At 41.2% G+C, this 22,682-nt stretch overlaps 1 protein-coding gene across 1 annotated transcript in view; it reads left to right on the top strand.

Annotated features, from left to right (window-relative positions):
• Positions 1–7,160: 7,160 nt before the first annotated feature.
• The window catches only part of enpp6 (ectonucleotide pyrophosphatase/phosphodiesterase 6), a 41,149-nt gene continuing 25,627 nt past the window's right edge, over positions 7,161–22,682 (top strand). The window contains exon 1 of the mRNA XM_029512510.1: positions 7,161–7,434. Coding sequence (XP_029368370.1) covers positions 7,179–7,434 — 256 coding nt within the window. The 5' untranslated portion in view covers positions 7,161–7,178. The remainder of the gene's footprint in view (positions 7,435–22,682) is intronic.

The following is a 22,682-nucleotide window of genomic DNA, read 5'->3' as shown; positions in this document are numbered from 1 at the left end:
TTACCGGCAGCCAAAGAAGAGCAGCTAAGACAGGAGAGATGTGATCTCTTCTCCGAGTTCCTATATATATATATTTATATATAGTATATTCGTGCAACAGCATTCTCAATCAACTGAAGGCCTTTCGGAGATTTGTTTGGACATCCAGATAGTAATGAGTTACAGTAGTCCAGCCTAGAAGTTACAAATGCATGGACTAGTTTTTCTGCATAATCTTGAGAGAGGATGTTTCTGATTTGCCTATGTTTCTCAGGTGGAAGAAAGCTCCCCTCCTTACTTGTTTTATGTGAGGGACAAAGGACGTGTCCTGTTCAAAGGTTACTCCAAGGTTTCTTACAGTGGAGCTGGAAGCCAAACTGATGCCGTCCAGACTGATTAGATGATTAGATAGCGTTTCTCTGAGGTGTTTGGGGCCGAGTACAATAACTAATAACTTGTCAGAGTTAAGGAGTAAAACATTTTGGGCCATCCAGAGTTTTATGTCTTCAAGACATGTCTGCAGTCTGACTCTGAATCTGAATCTGAACTTCATTTGGCTTCATTGATAGGTACAGCTGAGTATCGTCTGTTAACAGTGGAAGTTGATGCTGTGTTTCCTGATAATGTTGCCTAGAGGAAGCAGATAAAGCGTAAAGAGGATTGGCCCAAGGACTGAACCCTGTGGGACTCCATGACTGACTACAGTAGGAGGAGCTGTTGTTAACATGAACAAACTGATGTCTATCTGATAAGTAGGATTTGAACCACCTTAGTGCAGTTCCTTTAATTCCAATTACATGTTCCAGTCTCTTTAGTAAAATGTTATGATCTATGGTGTTGAATGAAGCACTGAGATCTAAAAGGAGAAGTATGGAGGCTGATCCATTGTTTGAAGCCATTAACCAGCGCTGTTTCTGTGCTATGATGGGCTCTAAATCCTGACTGAAACTCTTCAAACAAACTGTTCCCATCCAGATGGTTGTGTAGTTGTTTTGCTACAGCTTTCTCAATGATTTTATAAATAAATGGAAGGTTCGATATGGGTCTATAGTTTGCCAAAACATCTGGATCAAGATTTGGCTTTTTAAGCTGAGGTTTGATGACTGCGGTCTTAAGAGTCTGAGGTACATAACCCAAAGATAAGGTGAACTTAATCAGATCTAATGAATGAATGAACGGCTCGGTTAAGTAAAAAATCTCTTTAAAGAGGCTAGTTGCTACTGGGTCTAATAGACAGGTTGATGATCGGGATGATGAGACTATAGAAGCTAGCTCTGAGAGATTCAGAGGTGAGAATGATTCCAGATGTACAATAGGCGTTGCAGTTGATTCAGGAGTTGCTGTATTCAGTAGATTATTGTCTAATGTAAGAGCTGATGAATTCTTACTCTGATCGTGACAATTTTATCTGTAAAAAGGTTAATAAAATCATCACTGCTTAGAGCTAAGGGGATCACTGGTTCAACTGAGCTATGGCTCTCTGTCAGCCTGGCTACAGTGCTGAACACAAACCTGGGGTTGTTCTTGTTTTGTTCTATTAGTGCTGAGTAATATGAACTTCTAACACTGTGAAGAGCTTTTTATATGTTTTTAAGCTATCTTTCCAGGCTCGTTGAAACTCTTCTGAGTTACAGGAACGCCAACATCTTTCTAATTTCCTTGATGTCTGCTTTAATGCATGAATTTGGGAATTATACCAGGGAGCCAGCCTCCTCTGTTTGATTACTTTCTTTTTTAGAGGGGCGGCATCATCAAGATTTGAACACAGTGTGGCCATAGTGCAAATCACGTCATCAACCTGTGTATGAGAGAAATCCTCATTTGAATTTAGATATGGCATTGTTGGAAATGATGACTGAATGCTCTCTTTAAATTTAGCCACAGCAGCTCCAGATAAAACAACTTCCATAGCTGAATTTGCTTTGCAGTCAATGAATGTAAACTCAAATGTAATGAGGAAAGAGTTGGTCAAAAGAGAGTTTTGAGGAAAAATTGTTAGCTAACCCTAACCCTTTTGAGTACAGACCAGGTGGACGGTATACTCTAACTGACAGAACTGGTTTTTCACCTTTCCAGTTTGAGTGGGAAAGACAGGAAGTCAGATACAGTTTATACATAAAACTTCCTTCACCTTTCAAAATAAAGCAGCCGACTTACCTACCTAATGGCCTACTTCCCCATGGTGTAAACAGAAATCCCAGGAAATATCAGAAGACAAAGCTCTTTTGCGTGGCAGAGGCAAAGTAAACTATTCTTTGTAGTTGTTTCTGTATACAATCCGTTAATCGCAGGTTTTAGCTTTCTAATAAAATTGGCCATATTCCTAGATATGAGAGTGGTCCCGTCCACGGTGGGATGGACACCATCTCTCCTAATCAGACCAGGTCTGGTCCCCCAGAAATTCATCCAGTTATCTATGTAGCCCACATTGTCTATGGGACACCACCTCGACAGTTAAATGACGACCTGCGGCTGTACATGTCATCACTGGTCCGATTGGGGAGGGGGCCAGAGAAAACTACAGTGTCCAACATAATTTTAACAAAATTACACACACGTTATTCTTTGTGACCTCCGACTGGTGAAGTTGGTTGTTGTTACTGCCGACATGAATAACATTATTAGCATATTTACATTTACCCTTAGCCAGCAGTTTCAGGTATGGAACTCTCTCGGCTGCTGTAGGAGCTGGTCTATGTCGGCCCGCACTGGCTGCAGGGGGCAGCTAGCTACACTTGCATAAGCTGAGCTAGCTAAGGTGCGGAGCTGCGACTCTAACGCGCTAATTTTCGCCTCCATTTATATGATCTTCCTGCATCTAGGACAAGGGGTGCTATCATAAAAGGAGGCAGAATAGGTAGACATGAGGCAGACAGTACAGGAGAGGAGAGGGAGAAGGAAGAAGAGAGAGAGAGCTAGAGGATATCGCTAATCGTGTAGTTTGATGAGCAGAGCAACAATATCGGTTTTTAGCTTAGGAAAGGAGACAGGACAGTTTGCTGTCGGATTAATTGGGTAAGAAAGAATAGCATAGCCAACACATGAGGTGACACAGAGCACAACCACCAGTTACCAGAAACAATGTAACACGCTTACCGCAACCAGCAACCAACTTTGATTCATTTAGACCAAGTAGGATTCATTGCTGGGCGTTATTCCGCCGATAATATGTGAAGCTTTCTTCATGTAATGTCAAAGGCTGAATCTCTTCAACATCCTGCAATTGCAATTTCGCTCGATGCTGAAAAAGCATTCGACCTGATAGAGTGGTCTTACGTGTCAAAAACAATGGATTAATTTCTCCCTCCTTTCAGCTTTTTAGATCTTCTAGACAAGGTTGCCCAGTTTCTCCAGTCATATTCACTCTATTAAGAAAAACCAGAAGATAACGGGTATTACTCTGTTCAGTCATGACTTCAAAGCTAACCTGTACACAAACGATATTCTATTGACATTGTCTGGACCTGCTCACTCTGTGCCCCATCTGCTTAAATTTATCAGTGACTATGGCAGGTTTTCTGGGTACAAGATCAACTGGTCCAAGAGTGAGGCCATTTCTTTAAATCGTCTCACATACCCTGGTCATTTGAGCTCTACCCCTATTGAGTGAAAGTCAGAAGATATGTAATATCTTGGTAATAATATTAATATTACATCTCCAATTGACAGAAATTTCCAGCCCCAAATTATTAGAAACTGTGTGGGATGATTTGAATAGATGGACAACCTTACCATTATTACTGTGGGGGAGGACAGAGGTGCTTAATATGAATGAAAAAAAGAGCATTTTTAGAAATTTAGTTCAAAAAGTGTAACTTTTTGGACTAAATTTGCGCTCTCAGGTCTTGAAAAAAATTTTGGAGCCTCCATTAACTTTTCAAATGGTATTTTTTAGTTTATATATATATAGTTTATATATAAATTTTGAAAAATATTTAACTATCAATATGCTCTTTAAAGATCATTGAGACTGTATGTTCCTCATTTTCAGGCTTTAAAGACTAGTGGTGCCCCATTATATTATTCATATTTGATTATCTATTTCCCCTACACTGGCTTCAGCAGTACAATAATTACAGCAGCACCAAATTTCAAAATGTGGTCCTTAAAATTGTCAGTAAAAAAAAACTGTACATGAAATTACAAAGGAGATCCAATCACTGCCAGTAGTTCAGTATTCCCTTATCATTGATGGGACACAAGATGTAGCAGGAGTTGAGCAAGAGTTCTTCTTCGTCTTCGTCTGCACTTTGTTGACAAGAACTTGCATCCCAGAGAGGAATCCATTGGTTTATACCAAGTTACCTCCAAAACTAGAAAAGAGATAGCTAGTACAGCTTAAGATGTACTAATACACCTAAATCTCCCATGATCACAAATAAGGTGTAAAGCCTGAGATGGGGCAGCTAAAATGTCTGGTAGGATACAAGGTGTACAAGCTCATCTCAAGAAAGAGCAGCCTGTTGCTGTGTTCTATCATTGTGGGCTGCGTTGTGGTAATCTCATTACCCAAGCCTAACCCTAACCCTTCACCCATTTCAAGAGATCCAGTGCAGTTAGTGGTTTAACTGGGTGTTTTATTCAATCAGTTCAAGGCTATAGTAATTTCTATAGCAAAGTCAGATCACACATCTCTAAAGCCTCTCTGCCCCACCAGGTTAACATTTGTAATAATTGTTGCTGTGAATTAATCCTATTATAATTTAATCGGCCGTTATTTGAGATTATTGTGTTCATACAATTGTGATAGTTGCTGGATTCATAACAGTCAGTGCTTGAGCTCCTCCTTTGGCAACCTTATGAGACTGAATTCTAGTTTGTCAATTTGGATTAGGGTTATTAGGGATATTTCTGATTATTCATAAGGATTCCCCTAAGTTATTAATATCAATTACCGATAACCAAATTGCCCCTACAGTGCACAACAGATGCCTCCAAAGAGCTTCACTGGTCCAGCCACACATCATTGTCATTCTACTGTCCAAGAGCACTACAGAATGCATCACTTCAGTTCCTTGGACACTGCTGTGGTGCAGTGTACTGAGCGTTTCAGTCAGAAGGGGTTTCAAAGGTGTGCTAATCTCTTTAAAGATTGATGCAGTCCTAGATGAATACCCAGAGTTGAATGCCATGGCTTTAGAAGTGCATCTGAAAATATTCCAGGCCAACTACATCCTCAGAGGTAACAGCTATTCTCTATGAAATTGTGCCAGAGTTGCAACATCATTTCCACCAAGTTGAGGTCCTCTTGAGAATGCTGAGGGTTTTTCCTGTCTCTTCTAACACTTCTCTGAAGCAACAGCAGACTATGATACTAATAATAAAAATAAAGAGTACACAGATGAGAAAAAATAATAATTAGTTTGTTGTGCCTTTGTAGCTGAGCCAATATGTTGTTCATTTTGTTTTTATATTGTAGCAGTAGGTGACTGGGCCACAGACCAATCAGGGACGACAGGAAGTGAAGGAGCTTGATTAGCCGCAGGTGAGACTGCAGCCTTTACTCCTTAAATGCTTTGTGTGAACTCCATGTGGCTCTGGTAAGCTGGACTTTTGGGGGTGTTTTAGAATTTTTTAATTGTTAGGGTAATGTAGTGGTGCATGCACCCTGAGGTACTTGTACTTTTATGATTTTAATATTAGGTCTGCCATGTTTGTAGGGAGAAAAGACTGAAAAGTTTACCTTTTTTATACAGAGGTATGTAAAACACAATAACATTTAAACATTGCAATGTGCCCTACAGTCCAGAGTAACTGCTTTGTTTGCCCTTTGGCATAGCACTTACTGCTGTTTAGTTTAGTCTTATGTCCTCTAGTCTTGTTAATTTTCTTGCTTTTATTATTTATTATAGGAATCAGATTTGTTTAGTTTTAGAGTTTTAAGTGTCTGTCTCCTGCTATTTTAGTGCTGTGGCTGGTGGGGCCCTCCATTCATCAGTTTGGTTGGGGTGCCGGGAGTTCACTCTAGATAGTGATGTGGTTTGTAGTTGCATGTGTTTATTAGTGTGGTGTTTTGCTTTAAGTGTGTTGGGTTTATATTTCTTATTACATAGCATACGCCCAGTACCCTGGCAGTGAGCGGTTGGTTTCCCAGTCGTAGTATGACTGTCAGGCCTCTTGTCCTTTCCTGCCTGTATTGTTGAAGTTTTAGTAATTGTAAATAATGCGTATGACCCACATTGACTGTTGTAGCCTCTTCATTGAAGCTCCTGTGTGGTCCCTGCTCCTCTCTGATGTTACAATATTTATTTTATTTTTTTTTTTATGAACATTGTCAAAACCTGTGTGTATAGGTTATATTACTGAATCTCTTTAGGGTTCCGTCTCACCTGTAGCATAGGAGGGCCTTAATTAACGGGGCAGAAAAACATTCCTGAGTGACAGCAAAACTTGGGGAGCTGTTGTAATGTGTAAGATTTGTATTTTGCTGCTCTTTGTCTTAAGATGGCTTGTTTAAAAATTATTTGTCTTGGTTTAAACTGTGAAAATGCAACTGTTGACATGTCCATGAGTTTTTTTTTTTTTTTGTTTTTTTTTTTTGGGTCACTAAAACGTCCATTATTTAAATATGCTGAAGGTTTTGCCGCATTTGCATATTCTCTGACTGGTGTCAGACAGAGCTGAGTGTGTGTGATGGGTTTTTATCTTTCTACTGAAGCAATAGTGGTACTAAACTAGATGGAGACACATTTAGTATAAAAACTTTTTGTTGCGGTGTATCTCAGTTTTATCCACTGGTTTTAATTTTATTGCAACTGCTGCTTTCTTACATTACTGCAGTGCTTCTCAAATAGTGTGGGGGGCGTGGTGCGCTGCCAGGGGGAGCCCGCGGAACATATTTTTGTTTTGCCATACTAAAATGAAGTGTAATTACACCTCTACTACAGTAGATGGCAGTGGCGCTCTCATTGTAAGTGTGCACAGAGCGTATTAGTAGGGGTTTTATGCACCATTACAGACAAAAGAACAATGTTAACCCTGCTGTTTTCGTTTCGGCTAACACCCATAGTGTACTTTTGACTTGGATCGTTTTATTCCATTTTAAATCCATAATACATATCACCTAATGTATTAGTTCTTTATCAACACCACTCCTGCTGTGTTGGAGGTGTCACGTGAACCCAAAGTAGCTTCTGGCGGTGTGCGTTACAGTACGTCTTACGCACAGCGGCCATCGCTCAGCACAAGGTAACTCCACTATGTCCCCGAGATGGACTCCTCCGCCCTTCTTGCGTCTCCTTCCGCCGCTGCTGCTGCTGCTTGGCTCGGAACACCGGAGCCTGGCAGTCAATCCGCTGCTCGTGTTTCTTGTCGACGGATTCCGCTATGACTACATGGACGACCTGCACGCGCTGCCTGGATTCCGCGAGCTTGTGGGGAATGGGGTGAAGGTGGACTACATGACACCGGACTTCCCGAGCTTATCTTACCCCAACTACTACTCACTGATGACAGGTAATCAATCCAGCAACCTCTCCGTCACCACTGAGCCCCACAGCGACAGGGCAGCTGCCACTACCAATGGTCGGCCGGTGGAGAAGCACCTTAAGCTCAGGTCTGTTACACAGGGGAGATGGAGCATGAGAACAGGCTAATCAAAACCTAAAAGCAATGGGCTTTATGGACAAGTAATGGCAGCAAAAAAACACTGACAGTTTAAGGATGACACTTTTTTTAAATTAAAATATTGCCTCCAGCGCAGTTTAACAATACATTTCAACTTTAAAACCAACCAAGCTGCACTTACCTGCAGCTTGGTGTTATGGTGAAACCTGCTGGAGTTTTAGAGTTCAGACAGCTGAAAATCACTCTCTAAGTTCAATGCAAATGATAATTGCATGGCCAAGATGAATCGGGTTATACTACTTTCTAAACTGCTTTTCTTGGTTTACAAAAAACTTGTAACCAGAAAAAACAGTTATTTATTTGTCACAGACCGAGGCTGAGAGCTTTAAAATCAAATCTGATTTATTTGTATAGCACCAAATCATAAGAGTTACAAACTCTTTATAAAATTATTTAAAGGGACCCAACAGATCCCCCGAGAAGCAAGCACTTGGCGACAGCAAGGAAAAATGTAATTTAAGTACCTCAGGCAGAACCAGACTCAGTGGGGGTGGCAATCTGCCTCGACCGGTTGGGTTGAGAGAGAGAGAGAGAGGCACGGGGGCTGTAGTGTAGGGTGAGAATTAGAGCAGCAGAGGGGGATATTCAAACAGGTGTAGGCAAGAACATGATGCTGCAAAAAGTTCATTGAGTTGAGCTGTAGTACAGAATTCTTGAGGGTTAGGGTGCTGCAGGAACATGGGATGGCGATGAATCACCACCTGCAGGATGAGGACAGGGACAGAGAGGAGAGGAACTGGGAGAGACAGAGACTTTGGGAAAACCTGTTCAGTAAATGCAGTACACATGCTTAGAACTGGGAGAAAGAGGGATTTTTAAGAAGCATGGTTATTGTCAGTGCATGCAGGGGGGATGCTCAGTCCTTCCCCCAGTAACCTAGGCCTATAGCAGCATACATAAAGAGTAGAGGACTTTAACTATAAGCTCTGTCATACAGAAAAGTTTTAAGCTTAAGAATACAGAGATAGAAAATGGAAAAAAAAAATAGATTCACTGTCAGGGCATCCTTGTGGCCTGTCACAGGTTTTGGTCTGACCCATGGGTTTAATACCCGCATCACTCTCCCCACAAATTTCCACTCCCTCTCCCGTCCACTACAACTACAATAAAGACAAAACCCTGAGAGAATAACAGCTAATCAAGCTCTCCAATTTTCTCTCTTAATGCTGAGTCCTATAAGTAAGCATTGAAAATCATATTTCCTTTAATTTCCACTTTGTGATTTTTATTAGATGTCACAGATAAAAGAAATCTACATTTCAATCTAGGCATCCTTGCACATTAGGTTTTAACCTAGTTTTGTCTGGTAGACACGTTAACACAAACTAGACTGGCTCTGTGTGGACATTGTTCCTAATTTTCTTCTCATTAGTGAAACATTTGTTGGCCTGTGTAGAGCAGTGATTCCTAACCTGTGGGCTGTGAAGGTATTGCAAGTGGGCTGCCAAATCATTTCCAAAAAGTAGTATTTTTGTGGAGATCAAGAAGTGTGTGATTTTTATAATTATATAAAAATAAAAATATACAGTTGGGAACCACTGGTGTAGAGTATGTTATTTTAAGATGTTCAGTGTTATATCTTTACATGTTAAAATGTAAATGAGTAACTAGACAACATAATATGAATCTCCCTCAGGCTGTTTAATGGGAACTGTAAAGATTATATGAGTGTGTAATATAGGGAACTGGTACATTCACCTTTGGCACATTCATCCACATCAGGTTCAGGGCAAAATCCTTTCAGGTGCACTCGGACAATGAGTTGTTTCAGGAGTTGCAAAATATTTTTTCATTAACATACTAGTTAATATGTAAGACTGCACATGTACTACATTTTAAGTTGGTCATTGTTTCATTCATCGATTATCTGTACACCTTATTCCTCAGTGTATTTCACATAAAGAGCTGCAGAACAATTCACACTCAAGGGCCATTTAGAGTCAACAATTGATCTAAACGATGGGGGTGTCTCAGTTCTCCAAATCCTCCTTCCATTTTCAGTTTTGATTTTAGGGTCACAACACAATCCAATTCTCAATCCTTTTTATGATCCTTTTAGTACAGATGTGTAGAAGAAAAGTGTAGTCTAATTTAGTTAAGTTTCATGTCATGATAATTTCATTTTTAAATTCTTATTTTATAAGATAAAAGAAACAATATCATTTAACAGTAACTTGTTTTATTAGTACACTGAAAACATACTTAATGGAAAGTTATGACACACAAAGGGCAACTCCTTTGCAATAAGATCTGCCCCACTTGGAGCTTTGTAATCTGGTTCCAGCATGCTAAGCAAATGTTTTCTACCACTCAGTAAGGTTGCAATTCTTTTTCTGCAAATACCTCCATAGTGCAAGTTGCTTTAGCACTAATTTTGTGGGCGTTTAGCTCTAAATTAGGGTGGAAGAGTTAACTGTGGGCCAATCCCAATACCCTCCTTTGCCCTCAGAACATAGGGGCTTGACATGTTTCCCAAAGAACTGGGATATCCTTATAGAACTATAAAAAAAAAAATTCCAACTTTAATGTGAGACTGAGAATAAGGCTTTGAAACCACCAATTAGATTTTGGTCTGGGATTGATTAATAAACTGGACTGAAATATCACAGCTACCTCCTAAAACACACAAAACATCTAAATATGCTTGTCACTTAATGTACTTGTCTGCCTTGATGGCTGCCTCTCGCATTTCAAATAACCCTCCGCTCTGGCAAGATTTAGTTGCTGTACAATCAATAATTGTAAAGTCATATATTTATATATATATATATATATATATTTAATATGATCACACAAGGGTTTTGATGAAATGTTAAGTTAATATGAAAGTTTTTTACATAACTCCTGAAAAAATAGAATAGTATTTCCACATCAGTGGCTGCAGTGAAGGAGGAGGGTTTGTGTTTAGATAAAATGTCCTTATATCTATATTTAACACGGTGTCTTTTAATTGGCTGCAGAGGAGGTAATGTTGAGTCGGTGCATTTCAACACCTGCTTGTTTTTTTCCCCTCTTGACACATCTGTGGAATGTAATATCAAAGGTGGATTAGTTCCACAGTTGGAATACTGATGTCATTGTGATCAATATCTGACTTACTATTTAGATTGTGACACCTCTACTAAATGCGCATAACTGCCAAAATATATGTCTTGAATAATTGTTTTCGTTGTCAACTATTCTATACTCAACTATTTTTTTTAATTCGCCACAATTATTTTCAAATTAAACTAATGACCCCTGAAACATGTATTATGAAAACAGTAAATGTATAATTAACAAAAAATATAATTGTGATCACAATAAAAGTCAATGAATATGTAATAGAAAAATGTAAGTGCAGATAGTCTGGAAAAAAAAGCACTATTTTTGTGATTTATTAAATTTTTTGTGCAAATCTGAAATTGGTTTGGATTATCATAAATTATTGCGATCACAAAATAAACTCTTGATAATGAAATTTATCAGCAAATATCCTCTAGTGCCAAACTTTCAAATTAGAATGAATGTATCTTGAAAAGTTTTCATCCCAGTCTTTTCATACTGTGATTACTGACCACATTAATGACCACAATATGACATTTCATTTACTTAATTCTATTGTACTTTTTTAGTACCATAATGGTGGTCAATTACCATAAAGTTTCACTATTCCTTCATCTTTTCTCACTGAAACTGAGTCAAATTTGGCCAAGTAAATAATGTAGTCAGGTAACTCATAACATGCAATTGTTTATATTTAGAATGTGTGTATTAGAGAAATCAAACAATACAAGGTGAACATATTTTTCCCTTTTGGGCACTGGTAGAGCTGACCAAAATTCTATATCAGTATTTTTCAGAATTACTCCAGTTTCATATTTATTTTTTGTATTTTTGTTCATTTTTTTCATGCATGATTCAGTGTTGACCACATTTTCCACTGATTGAGAGAAGATTTTCTGCATTCTGCATCTACTGATTATCCATCATCATGACTATTGTGCATTGTGCACAAGTATTAATAACCTACTGGCCTGCATTGCCCTACAAAGTCCTGACCTAGCACTTATGATCCTGTGTTAAATCAACGCCATTGCTATGACGCCGTTGACTCTTTGTTTAGCTTCCGGCTTGAGGATTTGTAAAGGTGCTCATATTCTAAATTCCTCAGTGAGTCGCTCCTTGATTTGATCCATGCGCTGTCCGTGTACAACAACAAGATGTTTAAGAATCGCAGAGATGGTGCAATCTGGAAATATGAAACCGGAAATGTGTTGCTACCAATCCAACCAATCACAGCCGTCTCGGTCTGCACTGGGTCTGTGTCGTCTCGATGCATAGTTACATTATTTGGGAGGTGCACCATTTCCAGGTGCTGGAGCCAATCCCACTCAGCATTCTGGGTGAGGGTGAATTATACCTTGGACAAGTCACCAGTCTATTGCAGGGCCGACACGTTAAGATGAGCAACTCCTCACACCCACACCTGTGGGCAATATAAAAGTCGACAATCAATTTACATCCCCTAGGATTGCAGCCTTGGGGGTAGGGGTTGTTGGATTGTTATTTAATAATTAATTTATCTATCCATCTTATCTACCGATCTATCTATCTATCTTTTATTTATGTAATGTATGTATTTAATTACTGGTTTAATTGCTTACCAATGTCAGTCTTGTACAGCCAGGGGGAATATTGCCCCTCTGACAGCCAAGCTGGGTCAAAGCCCGACACACAGTGGTGAGCAGACTTTTGCTGCAGGTCACTGCTTGGCGGAGAGCTGCTCTGGCTGCTACTACCGGAGGAGCGACTGATGTTGCCATCATCGCCCTGTGAGCATTTAAAAAACACTGATGTTTTCCTTTGCTTTTCTTGTGACATTTTTCGACACTCGCTGGCAGGAGTCTGCTCACCTGTGTGCACGCGCATTGAGGCGGAACTCTGCCGTATGTGATACAGAGTGCAGAGACAGACAGAAATGACATTCTGTTGCATAAAAAAAATAAATAAAATATTGCTATGTTGTTTAATCAAAGCACAAGGTAGCTATAGACATGTTCTATAGGAAAATTAACCTTAAATGTCGTCTGTTGTGATCTGGCGCTATATACAAAATTAAATGATAAAATGATAAAATTAAATTAACTTAACCTTCTGGGGGGGGTGGGAGGTGCCGTTGGGAGGGCGGGGCACCCCTCTAATATAATGGCAGGGGAAACACTGATTTAGACATGCATATCCTTCGACTGTGTACTGGAGTACCTGGAGTTAAACCAGGCAGGCAGAGGGAGAGCTGCAAACTCCCTACAGAAAGGCCCCAGGCTCTGTTGTCAAATCCATCAAAGTCTTGCCGAGAGCCAACAGCTAGGCCACTGCACTTTCTTGCAGATCTATTACTTGCATTGAACACTGGCCCATGCAATGTTCCTGCCTGTGATTTGTACCATTTGTACCATATGCCCTGGGTTCCTCACCAGGGCGTAAGATGGAAAAAAAAATCTTTTTTTTCAGGTGCTTATTTCGGGGGATTTTCCTGTGTAAACCTGCAATTCGCAAACATAGCTGGACTGTGGTATCTAATGATCATTGGTGGTGCTGCTGTGCTGGCAGTCCAGATTTGTACTGCTGCTGTTTTTATGTCTTTTGAAGTTTTTTTTTTTTTTTTTTTTTGCCTGATCGTGGTCGTATTCAGTGGTCTGTTTTGTTTCAACTGCAAAAAATTTGTGCTGAATTGATCACCATGGCGACTTTTTCACAAGGATTACTTCTGCCACTGATTGTTTGGGAATTGTTGGTATCCTGTCAAACAACAGCTCATACACCTGTGGAGACGAAGCTGCCGCTGTGTTACTCCAAAAACACCCTGCTGTCCCTCTGCCCTATAGGAACCATCCCACTGGCTGATCTGACCACCATTGGACCACCAATGCCCAGCCTGTTACTCAGCAACATCAGTTCGCTGAGGAGTGAAATGGAGGAGCTCCATTTTAACAACGAAGTTTGCTTCGAATACAGGGAATCAAGTGTGATGGTGTTCACAGAAACTTGGCTCCATCAAGATATTCCAGACTCTCTAGTTGAGCTGGAGGGTTTCTATCTCATCCGAACAGACAGAACAGAGCTGTCAGGAAAGAGCCGAGGGGGGCGGGGTCTGTCTGCTTGTGAATGACAGCTGGTGTAGGAATTGGACTGTGAGAGACTGTATGCACGGCTGACGTAGAACTACTCTGTCTGTCTTTGAGATCTCACTACCTACCGAGGGAGTTCAGAAATGTTCTAATATGTGCTGTGTATTTTTCCCCCATTGGAAACTCCACTAGAGCTGCTACCCAAATAGCAGACTGCGCTCACCAACAACTGCAATGCACACGCAGAGCCCCCTCTGTGATTCTGGGGGATTTCAACCAGTGCAAGTTGGAACTATCTCTCCCTGGATTCAAACAATATGTGGCATGTGACACAATACACAACAGAGTTGGAAAACCACTGCCCCCACTGTCAAACTCTGACCTAATAACTCTAACCTGTCCAGTTATTTCCAATTTGTAAGGCTGTTTTTAAAAGGAGTAAGCTGCAGACTAAGACAGTGTCAGTGTGGAATAAGGACAGTATTGAGACACTCAAAGGATCCTTCCCCTGCATAGACTGCGCTGACTTATTTTCTAATTTGGAGATTGACAAGACCGCTAAAGTAAACAGACTACATAAACTTTTGTGTAGACAGTGTGGTCACTAAAAAGGGCATAATTGTGTACCCTTACAATAAATCCTATATAACCAAGAGTGTCAAGGACTGTATTGATAGGAAAAAGCTAGCTTTTGAAAATAAGGATAGAGCAGGAATAAAGGTGGTGCAAAGAGAACTCAATCAGAGTCTGAGGGAAGGGAAGTATCACAAGGGCACTGCTGAGCAGACATTTGTCGATGGATTCAAAAAAGTTATGGGACTTCTCTGGCCCGTACTTCGATTGCTATGAACATTTTTGAGGAATACATGTTTGTGCTGAAGGCAGAGGTCAATTTGGCACTTGACCCATACCAGTTTGCACATAGGCAGGAGAGAGGTACTGGTGACGCCATCAACAGCACCACCCAATTCACTGTCAAGCACTTGGAATGCCTACAATCATCGATTTTAGCACACCGTTTAACATATTCAATCTCATCTGCTCATCCCAAAATTGAGGCAGATGAGTGTTTATCCTTTCTTTTTTAATCAAGTGGTATTTTTCCTTTTTAACCAATTGAAGCTAGCAAGTAAGATTCATTAACACCCTCAAGATGCAAGCCAATCAGTATAGGTGCTCTGCAGGTGTGTGTCAGCTCCTCTGTCCTTTTTACACTTTACACAAATGATTGAATAACAGCCAACCAGGGGACCTTGTTTTTAAATTATCTGATGATACCACCATCCTCAGCCTGATGTCTTCAAATAGTTAAGTACACAAATGAAAAGGCTGAATATCTTTAGCTGTGATGATGGATATTTTTGCCTGTGTAAACCTTTGAAAACTGGCAGACTTGTTAAGTGATTGCCCTCAATGACCAGAGAAAATAAGTTGCTCGTCAACAACACTTCATATTGGTCATTTTCATGGAAAAAAAAATTTGAACAAAAAACTGAAAAAATTACTTTATCAGACATTTACTTTCAAGATAAAACTGATTTGGAATTTACAATTTTGACTGTTTCTCATTTAAAAATTGTAACACTATTCAAAATAACAAAAAAAAAAAAATCTGTTTGAAGTTACACCATTCGCCTCCACTGTCTCCCTCATCTCCTCTTTTTCTGTCCCTTCGAAATTCTTTGAAAGAAACATGGTAGGTGAAATTGTCCGAGTCCATATCCATAAGAACCTCTGATGCTCTGCTCCATGAAGTTTTTTCATCGAGCTGGCCTTTTTAATTTACAAAGTGCAGTGATGGTGTAGACCCCCCCGCCCTTATCTCTATCTCTCTCTCTCAACCCAATCGGTCAATGCAGATGGCCACCCCCCCGAGCCTGGTTCTGCCCAAGGTTTCTGCCTCTCAAAGGAAGTTTTTTCTTGCCACTGTTGCCAAGTGCTTGCTCATCAGGGGATCTGTTGGGTCTCTTTAAATCAATTTATAAAGAGTTTGGTCTAGACCTGCTCTGCTTTATGATTTTGCGCTATACAAATAAATCTGATTTGATTTGATAATAAAGCCCGGACCAAAACAGCAGTTCCCAGTAGGGCCATTGGTGGGCTTTTTGAAAGTCAAAAATAGGTGATTTGGAATGTGCTGCCTGCATTAGTCAGTCATGCCTAAAATATGAGCCCTATGATTATAAGCTAGTTCTGGTCCAGTCTAGACTGGAAATGCCTTTGAGGGTCTTTTGAGTGGACATAGACAACAGCATCCACTTGCTGACACAGCTGTGCCTTTGTGCAGTGAAATGTTATGACCTTATGGGGCAGAGGATCACTGTAACACATAGGTCAGATCTCGCAGCATGTGAAGTGTGTGAAATTAACAGTGTGTCGTGATGGAAACACATACAGTGTTTGTGCCATTGAGACAGCCTTTATTTTTGTGCAATCTGGCCAGCTTTGGACAAACATTTGATGCATTTTCATTACAGGACATATCGCCCCATCAGAGTTTGGATAAGCAATTGATTTAATGATAATGCAGCAGGGAAGGGATGAGGAGATGACGGCTTCAGATAACCTTAGCGTGTGTTTATATACCTGTGCAACAGCCTATCCAGGGACCAAATTCAACAATAATTGCACATGATTACTGCTCACAGAAACGCAATTTCAAATCAAAATCAAATCAGATTTATTTGTATAGTGCCAAATCATAACAAAGTTACATCAAGGCACTTTACATATAGAGCAGGTCTAGACCAAACTCTTTATAAAATGATTTAAAGAGACCCAACAGATCCCCCGATGAGCAAGCACTTGGCGACAGTGGCAAGGAAAAAATTCCTTTAAGAGGCAGAAACTTTGAGCAGAACCAGGCTCGGGGGGCGGCGATCTACCTCGACCGGTTGGGTTGAGAGTGGGAGAGAGATAGCGTGAGATAGGCTTGGGGGGGTATAGGCAGGAACATGTTGCTGCACGAAGTTCATGGAGTTGAGCTGTAGTACAAAATTCATGAAATATGGGACCAGCAGGTGTTGCAGGAATGTGGGATGGCGTTGAGTCACCATCTGCAGGATGAGGACAGGGAGAGAGAGGAGAGGAACTGGGAGAGACAGAGACTTTGGCAGAACATGGTTAGTAAATGCAGCATAAATGCATAGAACTGGGTGAAACTGTGTTTTTTTTAAGAAGGATGGTTCTCATCAGCGCATGCAAGGGGGGAGGAAGGGAGAGCGAGCGAGAGGGAGGGAGAGAGAGAAGCTCAGTCCTTCCCCCAGTAGTCTAGGCCTACAGCAGCATAGCTAAAGAGTAGAGGACTTATACCTTTTAACTATAAGCTCTGTCATACAGGAAAGTTTTAAACCTGGTCTTGAAAATTGCTAAAGAGTCCACCCCCCAGACCAATACTGGAAGTTGGTTCCATAGAAGAGGAGCCTGATAACTGAAAGATCTGCCTCCAAATTTGCTCTTGTAGACTCTAGGAACCACAAGTAAACCTCCATCTAGAGAGCGGAGTGGCCTGCTAGGACAGTAAGGAACTATGAGCTCTCTGAGATATGATGGAGCTTGGCCATTAAGAGCTTTATATGTTGAAAGAAGGATTTTGAATTCTACTCTATATTTTACTGGCAGCCAATGAAGAGCAGCTAACAAAGGCGAAATATGATCTCTTTTCCTAGTTCTTGTTAATATTCGTGCAGCAGCGTTCTGAATCAACTGAAGGCCTTTTAGAGATTTGTTTGGACATCCAGATAGTAATGAGTTACAGTAGTTCAGCCTAGAAGTTACAAATGCATGGACTAGTTTTTCTGCATCATCCTGAGAAAGGATGTTTCTGATTTTCCTAATGTTTCTCAGGTGGAAGAAAGCTGCCCGACTAACTTGTTTTATGTGAGGGACAAAGGACATGTCCTGGTCAAAGGTTACTCCAAGGTTTCTTACAGTGGAGCTGGAAGCCAAAGTAATGCCATCCAGACTGATTAGATGATTAGATAGGGTTTCTCTGAGGTGTTTGGGGCCGAGTACAATAACTAATAACTTTTGTCAGAGTTAAGGAGTAAAACATTTTGGGTCGTCCAGAGTTTTATGTCTTCAAGACATGTCTGCAGTCTGACTATCTGATTGATTTAATTTGGCTTCATTGATAAGTAAAGCTGAGTGTCGTCTGCTAACAGTGAAAGTTGATGCTGTGTTTCCTGATAATGTTGCCTAGAGGAAGCAGATAAAGCATAAAGAGGATTGGTTCAAGAACCGAACCCTGTGGGACTCCATTACTGACTACAGTGCATGAGGAAGAGCTGTTGTTAACATGAACAAACTGATGTCTAACTGATAAGTAGGATTTGAACCACCTTAGTGCAGTTCCTTTAATTGCAATTACATGTTCCAGTCTCTGTAGTAAAATATTATGATCTATGGTATCGAATGCAGCACTAAGATCTAGAAGGAGAAGTATGGAGGCTGATCCATTGTCTGAGGCCATTAGAATGTCATTGAAGACTTTAACCAGCGCTGTTTCTGTGCTATGATGGGCTCTAAATCCTGACTGACACTCTTCAAACAAACTGTTCCCATCCAGATGGTTGTGTAGTTGTTTTGCTACAGCTTTCTCAATAATTTTAGAAATAAATGGAAGGTTCGATATGGGTCTATAGTTTGCCAAAACATCTGGATCAAGATTCGGCTTTTTAAGCTGGGGTTTGATGACCGCGGTCTTAAGTGCCTGAGGTACATAACCCGGAAATAAAGTCAAATTAATCAAATCTAGAATGAACGGATAAATAAAAGATCTCTTTAAAGAGGCTAGTTGGTACTGGGTCTAATAGACAGGTTGACGGTCTGGATGATGAAACTATAGAAGCTAGCTCTGAGAGATTCAGAGGTGAGAATGATTCCACATGTAAAAGAGGCGTTGCAGCTGATTCAGGAGTTGCTGTATTCAGTAGGAGATTTTCACCTAACATAGGCAAGAGCTGATAAATTCGTTCTCCAATCGTGAGAATTTTATCTGTAAAAAAGTTAATAAAATCATCACTGCTTAGAGCTAAGGGGATCACTGGTTCAACTGAGCTATGGCTCTCTGTCAGCCTGGCTACAGTGCTGAAGAGGAACCTGGGTTTGTTCTCGTTTTCTTCTTTGAGTGCTGAGTAATATGAACTTCTAGCACTGCGGAGAGCTTTTTTATATGTTTTTAGGCTATCTTTCCAGGCTCTGTGAGACTCTTCTGACTTACTGGAACGGCAATTTCTTTCTAATTTCCTTGATGTCTGCCTCAAGGTACGGATTTGGTAACTATACCAGGGAGCCATCCTCCTCAGATTGAATACTTTATTTTTGAGAGGGGCGGCATTGTCAAGCTTTGAACACAGTGTGGCCATAGTTCTAGTTACAAAGTCATCAACCTGCGTATGGGAGAAATCCTCATTTGAATTTAGATATGCCATTGTTGGGAATGATGACCGAATGTTCTCTTTAAATTTAGCCACAGCAGCTTCAGATAAACGTCTTCTATAGCTGAATTTATTCCTCAATGCTGTGGAGCCCATTAAAGTAAACTCAAATGTAATGAGTCAGTCAGGAGAACGTTTTGGGGAAGAATTATTAGCTTGTCAATTTCAATGCCATATGTTAGAACAAGATCAAGGATATGATTGTAGAAGTGAGTGGGTTCATTCACATGCTGGGAAAAGCCAATTGAGTCTAGAAGGGAAAGAAACCCAGAACTAAGGCTGTCGCTTTCTACATCAACATGTATATTGAAATCTTCCAGTATAATGATTTTATCTGTACTGAGTACTAACTCTGATATAAACTCAGAAAACTCTGATAGGAATTCTGAGTACGGACCAGGTGGACGGTATACTGTAACTAACAGAACTGGTTTTTCACCTTTCCAGTCTGAGTGGGAAAGACTAAGAGTGAGGCTTTCAAAAGACCTGCAGCCAGATTTTGGTCTGGGGTTGATTAATAGGCTTGATTGAAATATTGCAGCCGCCCCACCTCCTCGACCAGTGACACAAGGGATATGAAAATTAATATGAGTTGGGGGTGTCGCTTCATTAATGCTAACATACTCATCCTGCTGCAGCCACGTTTTAGTTATACAAAATAAATCAATACGATGATCAGCTATGAGATCATTTACTAGTAGACATTTTGATGATAATGATCAAATGTTCAACAGTCCACATTTAATTGCAGTGCTATTTGAGACTGGCTTTGTGGCTGTTTCTCTTCTGTTTAATTTGGGTTTATTAACTTTCCTAAACTTAGGTGGTCGGAGGACAGACACAGTTTCTACAGACCTAAACATAGACTCTATTCCTAAACATAGACTCTATTCTATTTTCGACAGGCGACCACTCTGACTGAGGCGCAGAGGAGCGTGTTAAACTGCAGCTCTGGCTCCTGGTCTCGACTCGGGATTGTCAGGGTTTTGGATTTCTAATAAAATCAGCCATATTCCCAGAAATGAGAGCGGCCCCGTCCACGGTGGGATGGACACCATCTCTCCTAATTAGACCAGGTCTCCCCCAGAAAGACTTCCAGTTATCTATGTAGCCCACTTTGTTTTTGGGACACCACCTCAAGAGCCAGCGGTTAAATGACGACATGTGGCTGTACATGTCATCACTGGTCCGATTGGGGAGGGGGCCAGAGAAAACTACAGTGTGTGACATCGTTTTAAAAGTACACACCGATTCCACAGTAATTTTTGTGACTACCAACTGGTGAAGTCGGGTGTCGTTACTGCCGACGTGAATAACAATATTAGCATATTTCTGTTTACCCTTAGCCAGCAGTTTCAGATAAGAATGGATGTCGCCTGCTCTGGCCCCCGGGATACACTTCACTATGGCCGCCGGTGTTGCTAACTTCACATTCCTCAGAATAGAATCGCCAATCACTAGAGTTGGCTTTTCAGCGGGTGTGTCGCTGAGAGGGGAGAACCTGTTGGAAACGTGAACTGGCCGGTGGTGAACCGGTGGCTGCTGCCTACGACTATGCCTCTTGTCTCGGACAGTCTCCCAGCCGCCCTGACTAGATCCCGGCTGCTCAGGAGCCACTGGGGGGAAGGAAACTATCTCGGCTGCTGCATGAGCTCGTCTAGGTCGGCCTGCACTGGCTACAGGCGGGAGGCTAGGTACACTAGCATAAGTTGGGCTAGCTAAATTGCAGAGCCGTGATTCTAACTCTAACTAATTAATTTTCGCCTCCATTTCTACCATCATCCTGCATCTATGACAAGAGGTGCTATCATAAAAGGAGGCAGAAGAATAACTACACATGAGGCACACAGAATAGGAGAGGAGAGGAGGAGGAGAAGGAGGAACAGAGAGTGGAGACAGAGAGCTAGAGGACATTGCTAATCGGGTAGTTTGATTAGCGGAGGAGCAGAACCGGTTATAACCTTTGGAGAAAGGAGAGATATTGATTTTTAAACCTAGTGTTGGTTTGACAATAATTTGCTGTCGGATTAATCGAGTGAATTAGGAAATAATAGTAGAAGAACAGTGGAAACAGTGGGAACAATGTAGCGTCTCAGTCAGTGTTCTAGACACATCCAAAGATGAAGAGCAGTGGCTTCACATTGACATCTGATCCACGTTTGAACTTTAAATATTGATTAGATTGGCATCCTGGCCAATATAGAGTTACTACCTGCTGAAAATTATATTTAAATGTCTCATGGGTCGAGTAAGGAAGAGAGGAGGTCTAAAGTTGAGAAGAGAAAAGACCTTGACATTTGGCTGGTATTTTATACCAGTATGAAAGAAGTCTTGACAGTTTTCAAGTAACATCTCAAGGATGCACTGAGATGCATCATCAGTGTTGTGACCTGGGGTCATAAGGTGTTTCGGGTCTCACAACATATACCCTTGCCCAGGCCTCGACTTGTGTCCCAGCAGCTACCCACGGATCAGCCCACTTTACTGGCATATTTATTGGCCCTCTTCTTGGTTGCTCCTGTAATGCCCACCAAGTGAGAACCTTGCAGATAGAATGTCCTGCAAATCCTCCACAGCCAACTTCTATGGGCTCATAGAATGTTTTCCAGCCTCTGCCCCTGCACTCCTCCGCTATTTCCTGGTACTTGACGTGTTTCCTTTCATTGGCTTCCTCAATGCACTCTTCCCAAGACACTGTCAGTTTCAGCATGATCTGGTGTATTTGGGTGTCTGAGATGATGATCATGTCTGCACAGAGTGAAGTTGTTGCAGTGCACTGTGGGAATGTCAGCTGCTTTCCCAGGTCAGCCTGCAGCTGCCATTCAGAGGCTGCGTGAAGGAGGCCAGTTATTGGTTTTGGCTGAGCCTGGGGTTTTTCTCCAGCTTTAATGAATCTGACTTCTTTGGTGCATGACACCACCATGCACCAAAGAAAGGTGCATGGTGGTGGCTGGTGTTAATTGCTGATGCTAAACTCTCAACAACTGCCTCAAGCATGTGTTTATGTCGCCATTGATAGCGGACATCTACTAGAGCCTTTGGGTAGCTTCTGAGGAGATGCTTGTTACGTGCCCACCCTCTTGCTGATTATCCTGATCCTTTCTCATCCAGTCTGTCTCCTTCCTAACAGGCGTGGCTACTTAGTGATTAAGGTGCCTAGATAGAGGGGGAGGGGACTGCAGTTCTCTCTCTTCCTCATTCCACCCTGGCAGCAGCAGCAGAAGCAGCGGCAGCAGGAGCAGCAGGAGGTGCTGCAGTAGAGTTTTGGTGGTGATTTTGTGACCATATGTAGTTATTTTTGGTTCTCTTTCCTTTTGTGTTCCTGGTGGGTCCAGTGGTTCAGTTTTCGTGGCTTGATTTCTATTGTTTAGGATTTTATGGATTTTAGGATTATATTAGGGTAGAGGGGAGAACCCTGTTCCGCCAGCCCCATGTGGGCTGGACAGTGGTGGCTTCTTTGCTTTTGTTCTTTTTGGTTGGCCCACCAGTATTTAGTTAGTTTAGAATGGGAGGTAGTTTAGTCAGGTTT

The sequence above is a fragment of the Echeneis naucrates genome, chromosome 10 (genome assembly GCF_900963305.1).
Source record: "Echeneis naucrates chromosome 10, fEcheNa1.1, whole genome shotgun sequence".
Taxonomy (NCBI): Eukaryota; Metazoa; Chordata; class Actinopteri; order Carangiformes; family Echeneidae; genus Echeneis; species Echeneis naucrates.
This window is presented reverse-complemented; position numbering and strand designations above follow the sequence as displayed.